The 15,906-nt window shown below is 44.9% G+C and overlaps 1 protein-coding gene across 1 annotated transcript in view; it reads left to right on the top strand.

Moving 5' to 3' along the window:
- ARHGAP25 (Rho GTPase activating protein 25) overlaps positions 1–15,906 on the top strand; it is an 81,531-nt gene that overhangs the window by 33,539 nt on the left and 32,086 nt on the right. Inside the window, exons 2-3 of the mRNA XM_012646510.1 lie at positions 5,551–5,750; positions 12,973–13,060. Coding sequence (XP_012501964.1) covers positions 5,551–5,750; positions 12,973–13,060 — 288 coding nt within the window. The remainder of the gene's footprint in view (positions 1–5,550; positions 5,751–12,972; positions 13,061–15,906) is intronic.

Here is a 15,906-nt window from a genome sequence, read left to right as displayed (position 1 = left end):
GTTCACACGGGCCTTGTTCTCCGATTTCCTTCCCTGCTTCCAAGAGTGGCTGTCCCCGGTCTCTCGGCGCTGTGACTGGCTGACCTTCCACGCCCAGGATCCCCCGTGGTGCCTGGAGAAGGCTGCCTCACCTGAGTCACTCAAGCTCCAAACCTCCTGACAGTCTTTGGCACGTGCTCTTGCTCATTCAGCCAGTCGCTGAGGCCCGTCGGTCTGCCTCAGCGCCGCCTCGCATGTTCTTTCCTTTTCCATCAGCACCGCCCTGGGGTATCGTGCGCTGTCCTGCCGGACTTCCTGTATTCCACCTCTCTCCCTCCCTTCATCCCTCTCCTGCTTAATATCTTTTTTCCTTTCTCTCATTAACATGTCATTGAGTCCTATAATAATAATGTTAGGAATAATAGCTTCCGTTTAATACCCATGTTGTAAGAGGCAGGTGCTGGCTGGGACCTGTCCACTTACTGTCCTAATCCTTTCAGATTAATCACCCCACAAGGTACATGAAATTATCACCATTTCACAGAGGAGGAAACTGGTGCTTAGAGATAGAGCATGACTTACCCAAGGCTGCAGGTGTAGGGTCTCTGCATGTCTGCTGCTCTGTCCTGCCTTCTCTGTGCCCGGCACCATGGCAGGTGCTGGGGTACAAGGATGAGCAAGGCCAAATGTGAAGGTGGCCTTCTTCTCTTGCTCAAGAACATGAAACGGCTCCCTGTTTCCTCTCAGATCAAGTTTATGTGCCTCACTTTGCCACTAAAGAAGACATGTGCCTGTCTTCTTAGAGCACATGTGGAGAGGGAAGACAGGATGCAAAAACAGTGCCAAGCAAGGGGATGAGGGCTACAACGCACATGTGCCCCTGATGAGGGGACAGGGCCAGGGAGCGGCTGCGCCTGGCTGGGCGGGGAAGGCTTCTTGTGGGAGATGTGGCCTGAAGTGAGTCTTGAAGGATGAATGAGAGTTTTCCAAGAGGTTGAATTGGGTGGGGGTGGGCATGGGTGGGGAGAACCCTGAAGCAGAGGGATGGCATATTGTCATGGGTAAGGTACAGGGTGGGTATGGAGGAAGAGCAGGAAATGAAGTAGGAAAAGCCATAAAGGACTCAAACTCCATGGCAGGGGGTTTAGCCTTCTTATTTCAGGAGGGAGGTGTTGGGGGCCATGGAGGCTTTTAGGCAGGAGGGTAACATGATCAGATTTGTGTCATAAGCAATGTTGTCTGTGCTGGCTGCAAGAATGGGTCACTTTCTGTTTTGGTGGGTTGGCTGGAAGAATGTCACTCACAGCACAGCAGAGAGACCGGTGGAGGTAAAGCAGGTTTCAACGTGTTTGTCAGTGCAAGGCGGGAGAACGGCAGAAGCGAGAAGGGGAAGGTGGTAAGTTTATTTAGCAACATGGTAAGCTTGAGATTCCCTTGGAGGTACATCAGACAGCTGGATCCATAGGTCTGCAGCTCAGGAGACGGAGCTGGGGGAAACCGTGTAAATTCTACTCCTTTTTCAAATCCATTTAAATGTGGTTCCCAAACTAATGCACTGCTCATACCAAATATGGAGAAAACACCTGAAATAGTTCCCCCAGCTTTGAAAGAACTACTCATACCTCACCCGCACATACACGGCATCTAAAACAGAATCTACACTGAGGCAGAATTGACAACAGATAGAATCAAAGGTAGCCCCTAGGAGATTTTGTGATTATACTGTGGGTTAGGGGTCAGAGGATGGGAAGATAAAGAAAGGAAGTGACAATGTTTCTCAGCTGACTTCTCTGTTCATACTTCCTTCTTTAATTTTCTCTTGTTCCAACTTGGGGTAGAAAGTAGCTAACTTCTACTGCAGAAACCACATCCCTGGCAATGTGGTATTTCTTCCATTTCTCTTCTTTCCCTTCTAGTACCCTCCCTCAGCTGCAGACTAAAATTCAGCATAAACAGTCCAATTACATAACTTTCCTATTTTTATCACAGTCCTCTCTTGCTCAAGAACATGAAATAGCTCCCTATTTCTTCTCAGATCAAGGTTGAATGCCTCACTCTGCCACCTAAAGCCTCTTCTTCTCTGGGCCCTCCAGCTTGATTTCTCTGTTTGATGAAATGCTGCCCCACCGTTATGGCCCATGTCATCCCATGCTTTGTATTGAGAGCACTCCGGTTCCGAGAAGTGCCAACCAACAGAGCTTTCTGTGATGATGGAAATGTCCTCTACTTGTGTTGTCCAATACTGCAGCCACAAGCCACAGTGGGCTACTAAGCACTTGAAATGTGGCTGGCATGACTGAGGGACTGAATTTTAACTTAATTTAATTTAATTCATTTAAATATACACAGCTACTCACAGCTGGTGGCTCCTGTACTGACAGCACAGTGCTGGGAACCAATTCTTTCTCTCTCTGCCAGAGTGGGTGGGTTTCTGACCTCACTGAGACCCTCATTTCCCACTCACCCCAGAGCGTTCTGTAAACACTGAGCCACTGCCTTCCTGCCTTGCCTCCCTGGTCTGCCTGCAGCCCCACCTCCGGCCCGCAGCCTGCTTCAGACCCCTCCCCGAAGGGCTGGGAACGTGCACTCAGTGCACAATGCCTGGCTCACAAGCAAAGCTTATCACGGTTATTATTTTCATTATGAGAAACAGCTCCATTAATAGTAACAGATCTCTCTGTTTACTTTATCCGGAACAAGTCACACCCACAAAGAGAGGCAGTTCAAAGAAACTAACAAGGAAAGTTAGTCAAAACCAAGTCAGACTCAAGGCCCCCAGGCTTTCTTTTCTGATATTTGAATCATCTCGTGCTAGACCTGGGTGGGAGATCGCTCTGCGCACGGAACAGAAAGTGTTCCTGCCCGATCACTGGCTCGTCTGAGCCCCCAGCTGTCACCCCCACCCCCGTGTTTGGGCCTAATTCCAGCAGCGTGGAGGCGGGTGCCGAGCTGTCCCCACTCCCCACTTGTAAGGATGACTCAGTGGCCGTGGTCACATCAGCTCTGGTGGGATGATGACAGGCACTAAAGAAACACCAGTTGGATGTACAGTGAGTAGTTTGATTTATGGAATATGAAGTGTGGTCAGTCAAAGCCTGGATCAAATGTAGGCAAACCAGGTGGCTGTCCTCCTGCCACAAGTGCCTCAAAGCCCCTCCTGGCCAGTTCTGAGGGTGTAAGATCTTCACACCTACTCCTGCCTTCGCCAGGCCATTCTGCAGGGCACAGATGCTTCTAAGGGCATGTTTTTGGTTTTTGTTTGTTTTGTTGTTATTGTTCTTTTTGCCAGGATGATGCTTGAAAAATTTCACAAAATTAAGCACAAAATAATAGCCACTCTGAGTTCTTCCAGGCTGAGCTAATTCTCTTCAATCCGTAGCATCCTTTTAGCACCTGCAGGCATTAGCATATTCTTCAGTGCTGTGGGAGACCTCCAGTTTCCCCTCTCTTCCACAGTGATCCTAACAGTGTCTGTGGGCCTCTAAAGGTGGTCCAAGAGGCCTGGGTCCTTATAGCCACCGTGTGGCACCTGCCTGACTTACGCTTCTCTTGAGTTGGTGGCATCACTCCTGAAGTCAAGTGAAGGTTTCTCATTATGCCGCTGCCAGGAAGAGGCCTTCTCTCTCATGCTGATGTTTCTTCTGGTGGATGGTCACAGAAGTCACACTGTGATGGACTACACAGAGGCTGTTGAGGTGGGGAGAATGCCCCTTCATTAGCCAGAATGCCTCACTCTTCCATTTTCTCCAAAAATTTTGTATGTAAACCATCCTTTTCATTTCTGCCTACTCTCAGCCCTCTTTCTAGGACAGATAAGAGTCCCTGCAAGGTCCAGTCTCTGAGCTAGAGAGACACAGAGATACACACGGTCCTTCAAATTCCCTCCTTCCCACTGCCTTCTGCCAACTCCCTTCCATGGTTCCTGTGCATCATTTACACAGCCTTAGCCTTAGAGCAAATGAATTTGAATTATTATCTTCTAGCTATTTTGAAATGTGCAATCGATTAATGTGACTGTAGTCACCTTGCTTACCTATCAAACACCAGGTATTATTTCTTCTAAGTGTATATTTGTACCCATTACATTTTGAAGTGAAGAGAGAAGTTGAAGAAGGTCTTGAAAATGATCCCCTTCCTTGTAGTAGGAAGTAAACTCATCTGCTGATGAAAGTAATAAGAGTAGCGTATGCTTACCTTGGACCAGGGACTGTGCTAAGTGGTTTGTGTATGTTAGTTTGTTTAATCTCCACAACAATTCCATATAGCAGGGACCATTATTATCCTAGTTTAACAAGCAAGGAAACCAAAGCTCAGGGAAGAGGCATAATTTATCCACGGTCAAAGAGCCAGGAGAGGAAGAACTAGTCTCTGGTCAGGTGAGACGGAGTGGGGCGAGAGAGGAGCTGACAGCTTGGTTCAGCCATGTCCCGAAGGTTCTGGGACTGACAAAAGCTGAAGGAAGGCATTGGAAGATGGAGACCTCCTCCAGCAACACTTGGCAGAAAGAAAGGAACACAGACATTGAGTACTAGCAAGGGTGGATTGTGGCACAAGGCCAAGGGGACAAGGAGCTCTAATGTGGCTTTAAGGTCACTGTTGAGCCGGCTGGCAAAGAAGGAAGGTGAGGCTCAGAGGGAAGTGTGGAAGGGGGATGGGATGACCGATGGAGCACTGTGAGGGCGAGGAAAGGGGACAGTTGTCCTGGGTGGGAGTTACCACGGGGATGAGGTGTGGACGCACAGGCCTCGGCCTAGTCCAATGACAGGCAGAACTCGTGTGTGAAAACAAAAACCATTCCGTGCAGGGGGTTGAGGGGTCTGGCTTCAAATCCTGCTTCTGAATTCTGTTGGCAGCGACGACCTGCCTGGAAATGGGAAGACAGCTACGGTGAGGTCCTTGTCCAACATAAAGTGCTGTAAGCACTCTCAGCAGGCAGGGGGCAGGACGGCACCCAATGACGTTGGGCAGGAAAATTCAGGAGGGCCCGACCCCCTGCAGGCTGGTCGTGGGGCCGGGGGCCCGGGTTTAGTGGGGTCTGTTGTAGGACTCAATTCGACAGCAAGGTCAGAGCGAACACAACTAGCTCCTCCTGAGACACGGCCGCTGTGGAAGAATGCCCAGGCCACTTCCGGCGGCCTCCGCAGCTGCTTGGGACTCACCCGGAGCCCTCAGAGCAAGGCATTATTTTCTCCTCTCTCTTGTCAGATGCTGACTCCCACGCAGGAAAAGGAAGCACCTTGTGTCAGATGCTGCGGCCACTTCCTCTTCAGAAGGCTCCAGCCAACCTTTCGCTTTGCAGAATGGACTGCGTGTGCACGGGGCTGCTGGCGTCCCCCTCGTTTTTGGTTTTGGTCTGGCCCTGACCAGGAGCTGACCCCTGGCTGCCTCTCTGGCTCTTGGGGGATTCTCTCTGATACAGATCTGCACCCCTGAACTGGACCCGACTGTGGCCTCACCCGCCTCTCAGCACGCCCCCCCCACCCCCGGGGCTTCCCCTGTCGTCTCTCCACCCACTCTGTGCTTGCTGCCCCATGTCCCTCAGTCAGTCTGCCTGTCTGTTCCTCTCTACAGCTCGGTCAAGGAGCGTGATGACCGGCGAGCAGATGGCCTCCTCTCACCTGTCGTCCACTCCCAACCCACTGGAGAGGCCCATCAAGATGGGCTGGCTGAAGAAGCAGAGGTCCATCGTGAAAAACTGGCAGCAGAGGTACTTTGTGCTGAGGGCGCAGCAACTCTACTACTACAAGGATGAAGAGGACATGAAGCCACAGGTACCAGCCTGGCTGTTTGTCCGCATTAATAATAAGGCTGTCCCTCTCCAGGGACGGAGGAGGCGGGCGTGGAGCCCACTCAGACTGGGCTCCACGGGCCTGCTCAATAGGACTAGACATATCCATTGGAGAGAGGTCACTTTTGCCTTTTCAGCATTTTCTAGCTAGATAAATGGAGTTGCAAAGACAACAGACTGGTCCTCCAGGAAGCCCGAGATGGGCACTGGGGGGTGTCTTGCATGCAGCTCTAATTCATGGCTCTTGGCATGGGGGTGATGGTGGTGATCTGGGTGCAGGAAAATTGACTTGGGAGCTCACTGATTTGTTTGTTCAAAAACATTTATAGAGCATTTATTGACTACATGTCGGTGCTGTTCTAGGTACTTGAAATAAATCAGTGAGGAAAATAGATAAAAATATCTGCCATGTGGAGCTCAGGATATGAGGGAAAAGACAGAAAATAAGCATGATAAATAAGAGAAGTATGTGGTTTGTTAGAAAAAGATTAGATCTATGAGGGAAAAAATACAATAGGTTAAGGGGGGTCAAGAATTCGAGGCGGTGTTGCAGCTTTAAATAGGGTGGTCCAAGTGACCTGAGGAAGAGGGTGACATCTGAGCCAAGACTAAAGAGGAGAAGGAATTAGCCAGGAGGATCCCTAGGAAAGAGAGTTCCAGGCAGAGGGAACAGCCAGTGCGAAGGCCCCAAGGGGAGCATGTCTGGCCTGTGAGGGGAACAGCAAGGAGGTCAATGTGGGGGCAGCAGAGCTAGAGAGTAATGAGGATCAGAGGGGTTGAGGTCAGAGAAGTGAGGGGGGGTGTCAAGGGGCAGGGGCCAGATTGCCAGGGACATCGTTGGCCCCTGTAAGGACTTGAACATCTACACTAAGGACCACAGAAAGGCATTGCAGGGCTCCAGACAGAGAGGGGACATTCTTTGGCTTATATTATAAAAAGATAGCCCTGCCTACTGTACCCAAAAATAGACCAGGGGAGGGGGGTGATGCAGGGATAAGCTAGGTAAGGGGTATGATGTTTAGAATCTCAGTGGGAGTAATGGGCTGGAGCAAAATGGTCAGCTTCCAGATAGACTTTGGAAGTAGAGCAAACAGGATTTCCTGATATAGTGCCTGAGGCTGTGAGAGTCGGCTTTGATTCTAAATCTTGGGCCCAGGTCTCTTCTCCCTATCTCACTGATTCTCCACGGCCACTGTGGAGAGTGAAAGGCACTATTAACAATTACCAGGAGACTCCAGATATAAACCGGAAGTCTCAGCTCAACAAGCACAGCTGGTCACCTACCTAGAGTTCACGACTGTGGAGATGGAAAGGTGAGCTGGGCCAGAAGAAATTTATTAAAGAAGACAGATTCTGGCGAGGGTAAGAAGTATTTGGGTATTAGTCGTGGGTGGGCAGGTGGATGGAACTCACATGAAATGGTCATTTTGGAAGAGGACAGTTTTCTTTAAGGGCAGGCTTGAGGATCCGTTAACACGGCAGCAGGAACGGAGTAGCCAGGTCCTCTACTTGAGGGCTCTGAGTTGAGTGTCTTCACTGCAGAGGGAAGGACCACAGAGACCCCACCAGTGTCCTGTGCATGGTAACCCGACTTCCTTCTCTTTATGAACAACCCAGTCCTTATCAGAGCCAAGCAGTTTCAGGCTGAGACAGTGCTGGTTGGTGCATGAAGACGATGCAGGAAGTCTTCCCACCTGCAGAGGGCAAGGGAGACGGCAATGAGGCTTTGTCCAACCCGAATCTACGACAAGGGCAGCTGGGCTGTGTTCGTTTCCAGGAAGTATAGAGGGTGACAGGTACTTGATATCAAAGATCATGTTCTTTTCCTGGCTCTGCCACTGTCTGGCCATGTAATTACTTAATTTTTCTGGACTCTTCTGTCTTCTTTTATAAAATGAAGCAATACCACCTGGCCTGAACTTGTCACAGGATCAAATGATAGGAAGCATGTGTGAAAAACTGCTTTGTAAAAACAAACTAATGTCAATGGATGAAATAAATATTCGAAGGTCTCTGCTTCTCCCCCATACTTCTGGGAAGAAGAAACTCAAGGCCTTCTCGGGATTAAATTAGCCTGGGATAATTAGGTAATGCTTCTTCTAGAATGACAAGGATATTTTGTTTTTAGGACATCTATTAATGTCCATCAGATCATAGGTCAAATAAGAAAAACCACACAATCCCTCAATAGATAACTGAAAAAGGCATTTGATAAAATTCAATTATCATTTCAGATATAAAAAAATAAATCTTTCAGGAATAAGATAATTCATTATAAAAAATAAGCATATTTTACTGTATTTTGATATGTAAATATTGATTACAAAAAAAGCTGTACATGTACATGGTAGAAATTTGGAAGATGCAGAAAAGTTACATGGTAGAAAATAAAAATTATTCAGAATTCCCTCAGCAAGAGATTGCCACCTAAATCCCCACCTCTTCCAGCCTTCCCTATGCATATATATTTAGAAACTCATCTCTTGCAAAAGAAAAATTAGCATAATAACATTATTTAATTAAAAAATTAACAGTATGTCAAGAATATTTCCCCTTAGCATTAAATATGATTCTACAATGTAATTCTTAATGGTGGTAAAATAAACTATTGTATGGACAGTCTATAATTTATTTAATTAACTTTCTACTGTTGGAAATCTGAGCTGATATTTATGTATTATTATCACAAATAAGAATTAAGTGGACAGCCTTATAGATTTTTCATACACTCATAATTAATTAAGATAAAGAAAAATCTATTTAAAATAAAATACTGTTATTTATCATCATTTAACCTTGTTGGGGAATTCCTAGACATTGCAAATATCTAGAAATAAAATAAAAGTTATAGACATGAGCTAAATTCTTGGGAAAGAGTAAAGGTACATTTACACATTACATTTTACACCATTCATTATTCTGGTTGGATTGAATACTTAAATGTAAAAAGTGAATTCATAAAAATACTAGAAGAAAATTTAGACATCTGAATTATCTCTGGGAAGTGGGATAAAGCATAACAACAAAGATAGCACAAAGGAAAGACTAATTTAATTTCATAAATAAAAATGTACCTTAAAAACCAATATAATAAACTAAAAAGGCAAATAATAAACAGAAAAAAATTGTGTATGTTCATATAGTAAACAAATATTCTTAATGTTTAAAGTATTCTTTCAAATCCTTAAGAAATGTTCAAACAGCTCAATAGAAAAGTGAACTATGATACAAATGAGCAATTTATCAAAGAAATGTAATGGCCAATAAGCATATAAAACCAAGTTCAATCTCAGTAATAATTAGGAATACAGCATGAGCTAATGAGACAGCATGGTCCCCGTATCGAATTGGCAAAGGTTTTCTAGAAATTTTGGTGGGTGAGGATTAGGGAAGAGGAATTCTTGTGCACAGCTGGTGGAAGTGAAAATTCATACAACTTTTCTGGAGGGTGATAATGCCTTTTTAAAAATACAAACCTTTTAACCCATATTTCTAATTCTAGGAATTTTACCTAAGTGGATGGTTAAGGATGATGTAGATAATGGGTTTACACCACAACATTATCTATAATAGTGATGTGAAAACAACGCCCAGTAGTAGGGGCTAATTTATATTAGGGTACCTTCATATTTCTGTGCAATAGAATACAATTCAGACATTGACGTTCTAAATTAATACTTCTTGAAATGGAAAGATGTCCATAATATTATTGTCTTTAAAAAAAAAAGTTTACAACAGAAGATGACGTATATATTAATCCTATTCTTGAAAAAATGTTATGAATCTGTATTATGGAAAAAGGCCTGGAATGAAATACACAAAGGTATTAACTGGTTATCTTTGGGTACTGTGGTTACATATGCAATTTTTAATTTTTTTCTTTTTTGTTTATTTTCTAATAGTTTTATAATTAAAATATAATACTTTGTAAATTTAAAAAGAACACACACACATCCTATCCCTCAAGAAGCCAAAACACAGAAATATACCAATAATCTTGGAGCAATGAGATGAAGAGAGTCCTCGTATACACTGATGATGTGTGCGTAAGTTGGTACAAATTTTTAGAGAGTCAATTGGCCAGATTTGCTAAGAGCCAAATAATTATCATATCCTTAGACCCAGTCATTCTGGTTCTAAGGTGCTATCCAAAATAAATAGTAAGAGATACGTACTGCTATTGATAACGAGAAACCCTGGAACTAGTGTCCAACAAAGGAGAATGACTAAACAAATTATGGAATCCTACGTTACAGACTTTTCTGTATATGCTTTTAGGGAATCTTGTGGCTTTATAGAAGACAATCTGTGCATTTTTTTCTCCAAGTTCTTGGAAAGATCCTGTCTAGCTCTAATAGTATAATGCTCTATAAGTCTATGAACTAGCTTTATATAACCCAGTTCAAAAGGTTCTTTGTCGGGGAAGTTGTTTAAAACAGAATCTCAGAAAATTGCCCACAAGTGTCTGCTACAATAACAGTTTTAGACAATCCTAGTTTAGTAGGGTAAACCCATTGTTCCAGTATCTCATCTCCCTGTTTTCTGAAAAGTTACCCCGGGTGGTTGTCTACCAGTGATGTGCTGATAAACGTTTAACAACCAGCTATCTGGTGAGAGAGCTGATTCAAGCGCAGCATCTGCTGATTTCTGCGGTGCAAATACTCCATTGTGGCTGATGCAAGCTACCAATGTCCTGTCACTGAACCCAGAGTTGAGAAGAGATGTGCAATAGCAAGTACAACATGATACAGAATTTCCACCACACATACAGAATAGATGTAAATAACCACAACAGCAGAAGTAATAGGAAAATATAGTAAATGACTAGGAAGTTATACATTTTGAGTATCATTACCTTTTCAAATATAAAATATTTCATTGTGAGTTTATAGAATTTAAGTTTTAGCAATGGCCATGTGTAACAACTGGCTCACGGAGCTCCTGAAAATGTAAAAGTTAGTTCTCGTGAGCCAATGTATGCATTTTGAAAAATGCTTTAATTAGGAGTTGGGCTATAGCTGAGTTGTAGAGGAACTTACAATTGGATTTGAAAGTTGTATCTAGAGAATTCTAGTTATTGCAGCACGCCACTGCCACGGCTGCCTCCCCTGCTCTGTCGCTGTAGCACTCGTGTCCTCCAGGGTAAGCTTCTCCCTCCTTCCATATTTACATGGAGCCCACCCCCGTCAACCTGCAAAGTGGGTGAAAGTGGTTCTGAGCAACTTGGGCCCTTCCCTTTCTGGGACAATTCTTCCTTCCACATAAGTGTCCCCAACCTCACCCCCACTGGTGTCTGTTCCTCTCACCTCCCTTCCTTTATTCATTTATGAAGTTCAAGGCTCTCATACTCAATACGAGGAAAGTGCCTGCAACCAGTCATGTATGCCTTGGTGTGAATAAGTTTAACTCTGACTGTTACTTCTTCCAGCAAGTGGGACTTGTCAGTCAAGCCTTATTTGCAATTCTGGAATCACACTGACTGAGATTTGAATCATAGCTTTCCTAATGGTTAATAACTAGCTTTGTGATGTTGGGTCAGCTAATTAACCTCTCTGAGCCTTACTTCCTTCATCTCTCCAGTGGGGAAAATAACAGTCCTTCTCTCATAGGGCTTTTAGGAAGATTAGATATGCTAGTACATTCAGGGCAATTAGCACGGAGTCTGGCACCTAGTAACTGCTCAATAAACAGCATTTTTATTTTTAGTATTTTATTTTTACTACCTTCTGATGAAATGATTTTGGGTACCAAATGGCAGTTTAGAGAGGTACTTAGCGGAATCAGGCACCTTGGAAATTGCACTTTCCTTCTCTTTCTATGAGGCAGTGGTCCTTCCTATCTAAAAGTAACATAGCCTTTGATTCTGGTGCCATAACTCATCAAAGTAGCCTAGCACCACAAACCCAGGATCATTTCTTCTGAAGGCATTGAGGTGATTTACTAAAGATGGTGAGAACCATGAAGGTAAATTGTATCTTTAAGCAATAAAATTAGAGGAATGTAGAGGAATTGCAGAAAGCCATTTTGTAGACAGATTTTTTTCTTTTTCTTCTCTTCTTGCTTTCCTCCTTTCCCCTCCCCTTCTCCCCCTCCTCACCTTTCTCCTCATCCTCATTCTCCTCCTCCTTTTGCCCTTTCTCCTGTTCCTCTTCCTCCTCCTCCTTCTTGTCTTCTCCTCCCTCCATCTTAGACACTTTTGTTTCTAGACCTTCAAGAAACATTTATTGTTTAAGGCTCCTGAGCAGATCTTACTTCTGAGAATTCCTTAGGACCCCTCTGCCTTTGCAGTGCTCTCCATGGCCAATCCCCTTTGTCCACACTTTATTCTGCAATGAAGACACACGTGTTTATTCAGCCCAGAAGTTGCCACCGTCGACATCCAGTGAGATGTAAATGAAGAGTAACTAACTACAGTGCAATTTAACTATGTCGCTTTGTGCAGTCACTTAGCCTTTCGAAGTGCAAGTTTCCTTGTCTGCACAGTGGCAGTGACAAATCTTGCCGAGCCCTCGCTATGGAGCTGTCGTGGGGCCTGATGAGCTGTCGCATGTGAAAGTGCACAGCAAGTGACAAAGCACCTGCAAGCACAGACTGCAAGGGGCTTGTTTGTCTGATGACACACTGTGTGTAAGAGGTCACGTATCCCAGTGAACCCACACACCCCTCTGTGGATTGGGGGTAGGGGTGGGGTTAAGGTGGCGTTTCCCACCACCTCAGCTAAAGGTGGTGGAAGCAAAGGAGGGTTGCAGGAAGGACTGCATGAATAATACATTCAAGGTGGTTAGCCAAGGGGCAGGCACCTGGAAAGTTCTGCCCAGCAGCTCTTGCTGCTACTGAGTGCCCTGTCCCCTCAAATGGCCACCTGCAGCCTGGCAGGTAGTATGGTCCCCCCAGTCTCACAAAGACCAACTGTCTGCTTTGCCCACGAAGTTGGGTCCTTGGAGAAGTGGGAAGAGGCAAGTGTTGGTGACGGTGCCCTCTCAGCTCACTCCCATGTCGGGACCTGGTCCTCTGTCTGGGCACCTAGCTTGCTCTCACAGAGCTGCCACTTAACCTTCCCAGGGCCTGGGTTGCTAGCTTCCCATGGTCCTCCCCACCTGCCCTCCTCCCCATCCCATCTTTATCCCATCTGTTCTCCAACTAAATTTTAGTTCATAGGTGATAAAATGGATGCTTTTCTGAAGGCCTGACTTCTGATCTTTCAGGGCTGCATGTATCTACCAGGAAGTACAATCAAGGAGATTGCCACAAACCCAGAAGAAGCTGGAAAGTTTGTCTTTGAAATCATTCCAGGTAGGTGACAAAAGGTGGCACGGAAGTGCATTATATTCCTGTTTTACTTTTGGATCCTAGACATCAAGCTATCTTCAGTGAGTCCTTCAACCAACTAACCAACCAACCTATTAAGAACACACAATGGTTCTCTATATAGCTAATGAACCTATCATAGTTCACTAAATAATATCAAGTGCTTGAATAATACCCATGAACTGAGTGGGTGTGCATTCAATTCAACTCTGTAAGCATTTCATGAGTGCGCACTTGGACCAAGGTGATAATGCACTAGGCACTGGACCACTGATAAAAAAAAAGTACATCTTCTCTACTCTCTAAAATGAGCTCTGTCTAGATGGTGATTGGGTGGGACATTAAAATTAACTGTTAAAATATAAATTGAACCACATGAAATTGCCATTTGGGTGTGTCAAAAATGGTGAAAAGTCAGCCATCTCATATGGTTCAATGTGACATAATGAGAAATGACAGCTCCAACTTCCTGAGCACTTAGCAGGTGTCAGGTGCTGCATGTCATTATCGCACGTGAGAGCGACACACTGGAGGGCACTTATTCCCAATCAAGAGTTACCTTCCTCCAAAGCATTTGGAGCAAGGGAAGTTTGGCTCATGCTCCTGAATCTGTCATTTCTCCCAGTCTCCCTGTCTCTTGCTCCTACCCCAGCCCTAACCCTGCCAGGATTAGGCCAAGAACTCCATCCAGGACTCCCGATTTATGTGTGCAGCCTTGGTGCTGTTGCCTTATTGACCACAGCAGGGGAGACCACAACTCCCCTGAGTGCCCCTTCCCTTAAATCCCTCCTTCACACTCACTCAAGCTGTCTGTGCGCATAAGAAAGTTGATGGAGAAGGCAGCATAGCATAGAGGTTAGAAATGCTCAGTCTACAGCCAGCCTGCTTTGATCTATATCCTGACCCTGCCACTTACTGTTTGTGTAACAGGTTACTTAATTTCTTCCTGCCTCTGTTTCTTTGTCTGTAAAATGGGGACAATGATGATAATAGTGAGGGTTATGTAAACAAATCTATATGAAACATTTGGTACAGTGCTTACTATATAGTAAGTGCCATATAAGTGTTGGATATCTTGGGGATAACTAGAGAGAATTATAATGCAGAAAAAATCCTAAACCTGGTTATGACTATTTATAGAAAACAAAGAAATAAAATTTTTTTAGTTCCCAGGTGGTCCCATCATGAGGACCTTTCTTATCTTTTTTATCCTTTGCTTTTGAATCTGAAGGTGAGATAAAAGAGGAGGAGCCTGCTTTTTCCATCTCTTCCCTCTAGGAAAATCCCACTCCTTTCCCATAAGGGTTCTTCTAGTCTTAGGATCCCTCTCCCAGTGCAACTTATGGGACACGACCATCCATGGCAACACATGTCCTAAATCCTGGGTTTTCAGTCTAGGATAACCCTGCTGAGAGCTCCAGCTGAAAATTCACTGTGGGCTTTTACCAAAAGTATGCAACCCTCCTATGTTGCTTTGCCAGGGCAGGAGGCAGATTTGCCCTCTTGTTATCACTAATGCTTGCAGCAGTCTCCTGGGCTGTGGGGGGAATTCTTGAACAGGTTCATTCTCTCTCTCTCTCTCTCTCTCTCTCTCTCTCACACACACACACACACACACACATCTCATAAGGACAAATCTAAAACAACAATAAGGTAGGAAACCATTTTCCTAAAAGCACCATCATCTTCCAAGGCTCTGCTGAGCCTAAAGTGAGACATCCTTTATGTGAAGATGTAGAGAATTGTTAGTTCCCCTTTTGTCGTTCTCTTGTGCAAGATGATTCTCAGGGGCCACTGCTGGTGCAAGAAATGGGCTTCCTAGTCAGGGTCCTCTCTCTGTGATCACCAGCTTTAGTTGCACAAAGGCCACATTAGAAACCTTTAATGGTAGTTATGCTAGGTTTTGCTTTTCATCTGGGGCAGGCAACAATTTAGGACAAGCTTCCCTCTCCTTCCTGATCTCTAGCAGAAAAACTATCTGTTTTCCTATCCCAGGGAGTCACCAGGGATGGGGGTTTTTCCTTCTGTTGTATATGTGATCTCATTTAATTCTCATACCACTTCAGGAGCTGCTGTCACTCATGTATACAACAAATTCATTGAGCACCTGCTCTGAGCCAGGTACTCTTATAGGAGTGGAGATCACATGCAGCTTATAAACTGGTTGGAGGGAGGTGCAGAGAGACTGACAACAAACCAAATAAATGAGTAAATCACATAGTTTTTCTTATGGGATAAGTACCACAGAAAAAATTAAAGCAAAGAGAGAAAAGTGCTGGCTGAGGTGGTTGATTTTAAACAGAGCCAGCAGAGTATGTGTCATTGACAAGGTGACCTTTGGGCAAAGATCCGAAGGCACTGATGAGTGAGCTAAGGGCACATCTGGAGGAAGAGTGTTCCGGGAAGGAGAACAGCCACTGCAAAGCCCCAGGGCCTATTTCACACGTCAAGGAGGCCAGTGTGGTTGGAGCGGAGTGATGCGGGGACAAGAGTAGGGGATTTAGTCAGGGGTGTGCCCAGGTTGTCAGCATTTGTAGGCAGTTGTAAGAACTTTAGCTTTTATGCTGGAAGGATGGGAAGGCATGGGAAGTCTTGAGCAGAGAAGTGACATGATATGACTCATGTTTTAAAAGTCTTTGGAGTTGAGAACAAAAAGTAAGTAGTGGGGGTAAGGGCAGGGCAGGGAAACCGGTCAGGAGGCTCTTCCAAGAATGCAAGTCAGAGATGGCAACGAGAAGGGGCTGAGAAATAAGCAATTTCTGATCACATTCTGAAGGTAGAGACACTTCATTTGCTGATGGATTGGATGTGGGAGAGAGATATCAAGGTCA

The sequence above is a fragment of the Propithecus coquereli genome, unplaced genomic scaffold (genome assembly GCF_000956105.1).
Source record: "Propithecus coquereli isolate 6110/MARCELLA unplaced genomic scaffold, Pcoq_1.0 Scaffold243, whole genome shotgun sequence".
In the NCBI taxonomy this organism is placed as follows: domain Eukaryota; kingdom Metazoa; phylum Chordata; class Mammalia; order Primates; family Indriidae; genus Propithecus; species Propithecus coquereli.
Note: the sequence above shows the minus strand (reverse complement) of the source record. Positions and strands in the feature narration are given on the sequence as shown.